The 5,380-nt window shown below is 30.7% G+C and overlaps 2 protein-coding genes across 2 annotated transcripts in view; one reads left to right on the plus strand and one right to left on the minus strand.

The window, feature by feature from the left end:
• LOC108578975 (hyaluronan mediated motility receptor-like) overlaps positions 1–2,793 on the minus strand; it is a 9,173-nt gene extending 6,380 nt beyond the window's left edge. Inside the window, exon 1 of the mRNA XM_017942400.1 lies at positions 2,720–2,793. Coding sequence (XP_017797889.1) covers positions 2,720–2,765 — 46 coding nt within the window. The 5' untranslated portion in view covers positions 2,766–2,793. The remainder of the gene's footprint in view (positions 1–2,719) is intronic.
• Positions 2,794–3,529: 736 nt separating this feature from the next.
• LOC108578924 (tumor suppressor candidate 3-like) lies at positions 3,530–5,380 on the plus strand. Its single transcript, XM_017942343.1, is given in 8 exon segments — positions 3,530–3,684; positions 3,935–4,113; positions 4,185–4,305; positions 4,379–4,490; positions 4,493–4,518; positions 4,588–4,728; positions 4,797–4,947; positions 5,331–5,380. Coding segments are annotated over 8 exon segments (861 nt in total). The 5' UTR covers positions 3,530–3,603.

Here is a 5,380-nt window from a genome sequence, read left to right on the forward strand (position 1 = left end):
CTGATTAAAAATTTAATTTCTCATATCTTTCTATTATTTTCCAAGTAAACAAAACAAAAAGTATCAAAAACAAATTATTTAGAAGTAATGTTTACTTTATTAATAGTCATTTATACAAATTTTTACTTTTATTCATTTTATATACTAAAAATGCAATCATATAGGGTGTTTCATTTATCCTGAAAAATTGGAATATCTTGTGATGGATTGAACCTATCAAAAAAATGTTTCAACAAAAGTTGTTTGCTATGAAAGGGGTCATTATATGAAATAAATTATCTTTTACAGGTCGAGTGGAGAGAGGAAATTTCAAAGACAACTTCATTTTTTTAAATGGTACCATGTACTGTGAGAAAATCCGTCCTGCAGACGGTGAAGCGAGCACCTTGAAACCAGGCCCGGCGCGCTCGGTGGGGACGACTCGCCCTTTTGAGCTTTTCCCTGGGCTTGTTGGCATAGGGGTGGACAGGGATCGGCAGGACGATGGGTACACACTCTTCAGAAGACCGTTGAACGCGTAGTTTTTGCGAACGACACTCAGGCAACGCGGAAATAGTCTTCGTGTAAAATACACTGTTGCGAGAACGTAGAAACGTTTAATTAATTTTATTCCCACCCTACTCCGAGTTAGAGTACTTTCTAACAGTACCCATATCCTCACAATAGAAACGACCATTAGTAATTTTTACCGACGTTATATCTACCCTCACGCACGCATTTTCGAACAGAGAAAAAAGTTGGGTTGTTAATTATGCGAGGTGGTCGAATGGAAAGCAACCAAGAAGGTATTAAAACACAGCACGATATATTTTACATGTAACGTGAAGCTACGACCGTACACGAAAGCTCGAGACCGGAACTGCGCAAGCCACGCGTGTTCTCTGGGGTCTCCACACGCGGGCACTTCGAATGCTTCAACAGTTATCAAAAACGAAATTCTACCTCTCCGGGTTCACGACAAATTAAAGAAAAACAAATTTATTTTAATTTATAAAATTTTACAGCAATAAATTACCTCATATAGCAAGTTGTTGAATCCGTTTCAACAAATGCTATCGTAACATGAAAAAAAAACATGGTTCCATTTAAAAAAATGAACTTGACCTGTAAAAAAATAATTTGCACCATAATGTCCCTCTTCATACCAAACAACTTTTGATCAAACATTTTTTTCATAGGTTTAGTCCCTCAAGATATTCCAATTTTTTAGGACAAAGGAAAAGCTCCGTACATACAGAACCAATAAAAGATTGTCGTTTCGGGAATGTTTGGACCTCTGCACTAATTATTTGCTCACAAATAATAATCGCAGAGTATCGCATCTTTAGTCGTCAGCGTCCTACATAAAATTGAAAAATCAAATGATATTGTCATGCATGAACAATCAGTCCAACAATGAAGTATATCACATGAAAATTCCTCCAACGATCAGAAAAATCGTCAGTGATTGCAACGCACGACAAGTTTATCGTTAAATTCCAAAATCTGACGACGAATCTGACTACAGGTCGTCGAACCATGTGGAAGGCTTTTTATCTTGCACGAAGAGCAGGCGCAAATGGGAGACAGCTGTTTCTAAATGCAAGAGACATGTCTCTAAGGGGTCATAGAATTACCAGGTGTACCCTATAACGTTCTGACCGCCCCTTTTTTCATAGTTTCGCAACGAATCGACCCTGCATTGTACCGGCTTTTATCCCCCTACCCTCATTCTTGCACGCAACATTTAAAAATTAAATGACCTCAAACACTTTTTCTGTTATTTCATTCTTTTTACTTACATAAATTTTTCTTGGAAATTTTATAACAATTACCATATTCGTTTTTTATCATTATTAATTTATTATGAGTTTCTTTTATATTGTAATTTATAAAATTTAGATTCATAAGAGGTAAATGAATAATGTAAAAAGTAACGAACTCCCTATTGTCACTTCATTTATTTAAAAATATTAATATATTTGTTAATAAAGTGTCCCTAATCTGCAGAATAAAAATCAATGTTTGCTGAATTCTAATGAGAACAACAATATATGAAGTATAATTATAATAATCATAAATATAAAGTATTACTATAATTGTTATTAGTACTGTTACTATGCAGTTATGTTATAATACTGTAAATATTTTCATGATAGTTTCTTTTACTATTATTGCACATATGTAAATATAAATAAGAAAGTAAGTTAATATTTGCGTATTAATATATAATAAAAACAATATGAGACAATTAATAACAATGTATCAATAACGCATTTAGTACTTTATTTAAAAAAAAACAAATTTTATTGAACTATAAAGTAAATGAAATTCAATGAAAGCTCATTGCAAAACGTAACGGAATTTACAAAATTTGTGAATAAGCGAATTAAAATTATCTTCCCCGTTAATTTCTACGATCATATGACAACATATTAGGAAAAAAAGATACTCCGACTATAAAACTTGCAAATATTGTACATTTGTAGATATAAATATAAAATATTTCATATTAATATTATTAACATTTGTTAAAAAATCTTTAATTAATTTCCCGCCAAATATCATACATAAAGGTAATATGATATTTGTTCATTTCAAAATGATTTTAGATAAATATCAGATAACAAACAGAATGATAATATTATTAACCTATTCTTAACATAAGAAACACATTTAGAAAAAATATAACACATATTCCGTGTACACTAAAGAAGCGCGATAAATTATATTTACTTACTTTCAAATTCGTTAAACCTTTGGATCCTGGCTTTTGAAAACGACATTGTTTAAAACGTATTCAAACAACAATACACGACAAAAACTAAACAACGTTCAGAGTAACTTTGGGATTAACACTTTTAACGGATTTTAATTTAAAGGGGAACACAGTTTTTGATATACGCTACACATGTTTTCTGCCCGAACGGTGAACCTCCTATGCGAGGGAAATATTGCTACCTCTACTTCCTATTCACTTCCAAACATTTCTTCCTACGAAGTACGCACCGGCTTTTCTGATTTAAAATGACGGTTACACAAGTTGAACAGTGGTACAACAACGAATCAACGGGCACGCGTTGCGCAATTAACCAATCCGGTAGCAGTACACCTATATTGACATCAGTAACGTAGCAAAATTTGTAGTCGCCACTTATCTAAAATTAACACATTTCTTTATAAATTTTTTTAATGTAAAGATATATTTGCAAAATATTATTATTAATGAATGTAATTGATACAAAATTTAATGTATTTACTATAAACACAAACATTAAATTATAACTCTAAATTGCAACAACAAATTAGATCAAGTACAAAAATTTTTTGATACATGTCTGAGGTGTTTAGCAACATAAAACGTGCAATGCGTAATATTAAAAACATTAGATTTATTTGTCAACAGTAAACAAATTAATTTAGTTTGAATAACATAAGTAATACATTTTTCCAAAATATTTATTTTTCGTTGCAATAATTTTTGAAAATTCCGTATCAAAACATTCACACGTCAAATGCCACGTTGTATAGAATAAACCAATGAGCTTCCTACGTTACTGTACTATTCTAACTTGTTCCCGGTAGAAAAGTTTTGTAACATATTCCTTTACAATATTGTTTGCAATGGATTATAAAAATTATATTGCATTCTTGGGACTTATTTTAAGCTTAAATTACGTCTGTTGCCAATATAGGGTAATAAAGGTGAGAATTCATTTAATTTTCTATAACTGTCACACCTGTGAAATGTCAAATGAATTTTTCATTTAATTTTATTCGTACTACATAAAATTTTATTAATAAAACAATCTTGATAAACAATAATATTAGTATACATAATTAGTTTATATAGAATATATCACATTTAGCGCTGAAACATTTTACTTAACCTTAAAATAAGAATAAAAATTTCTATCTACTTGAGTTTAATATAAGAAAAAATAACGTATTTCAGACTCAAGGCACCTCATTATCAGATCGTGAACAGCAATTAACTGAGCTAGCTCTCACAAGATCTGTACTTAAATTCAATGGAGCAAAGTTTAAAGAATATGTTAAAACTACACCGAGAAATTATTCTGTTGTCGTAATGTTTACTGCTATGGCACCACAAAGACAGTGTCAGATATGCATGTTAATTTTAAATTATATTTCAATTTATTCTATTTGATGTTATTTAATATTGTTATGTATTTTTATTTCAGCATGCATGCAAATGATGAATTTGTGATAGTAGCAAAGTCATTCAGATACCTACAATCTCATTCAAAGAAATTGTTCTTTGTAGCTGTAGATTTTGATGAAGGATCAGATGTATTCCAAATGGTATGCATAACATCATACATTTATATATGTAATTGTAACAAGTACAGGGATGATAAAACATGTTTATATATAGATGCGATTAAATACTGCACCAGTATACATGCATTTTCCATCAAAAGGAAAGCCAAAGCCTGCAGATACTATGGACATTCAAAGAGTAGGATTTGGAGCTGAAGCAATTGCAAAGTGATATGTGAACGTACTGACATTCAGGTATTTACATATATGGATGTCTAATAATTAGTGATGAGAAATAATAATAGCATTTAAAATGTATTATAGATTAGGGTATTCAGGCCTCCAAACTATTCTGGTACAGTAGAAGTGATAATGTTACTGGTATTAACTGGAGGATTCTTATATTTGAGACGCAATAATTTGGACTTCATTTATAACAAAACAATTTAGGGACTTGGTGCACTGGTAATAATTATTATATAGGTATATTTACATAAGTAATAACATACCTTAAAATCTTTTCTTTAACATAGCTTTTCACACTTATGACGATATCTGGGCCAATGTGGAATCATATTAGAGGACCACCATTCGTGCATAGATCATCTAGTGGAAATGTAGGTTATATACATGGTTCTTCTCAAGGTAAATTTATTTTGGAAACATACATTGTTATGGTTTTGAGTATCCTTTTTATTACATAATAATTTGAATACAACTTTACTTTAATGGCATAGTGGTTAGAACAAATGTCACGTTTTGTACTTGAGCCTTGCCCATGTAGTATAGAAATCAATACTTTTATTGAGTAAAAATTATTAAACGTACTCTTCATGATTGAAAAATTGTACGTTTATCACAGAGTAACGTACAAATAGTATATCTGAGATGGTTTCCTTGTTTTTGTTTCTCGAGAACAATACTGTTTTTGTCTATAGTTTTTACGACTTCGTTACATTTGCACTACGACGTATACATACTAATGCTGTCGTTGTTTGATCTCATTCTAATATTAATTTTCACTGTCATTAATTGTATTGATATTTTCCTTAATAAATTGTAATTAGATGGAGCAGTATTTATAGGTATGATTTTAATGACCTGCATACCTGAATGA

This window comes from Habropoda laboriosa, unplaced genomic scaffold, assembly GCF_001263275.1.
Source record: "Habropoda laboriosa isolate 0110345459 unplaced genomic scaffold, ASM126327v1 scaffold30, whole genome shotgun sequence".
NCBI classification, from domain to species: Eukaryota; Metazoa; Arthropoda; class Insecta; order Hymenoptera; family Apidae; genus Habropoda; species Habropoda laboriosa.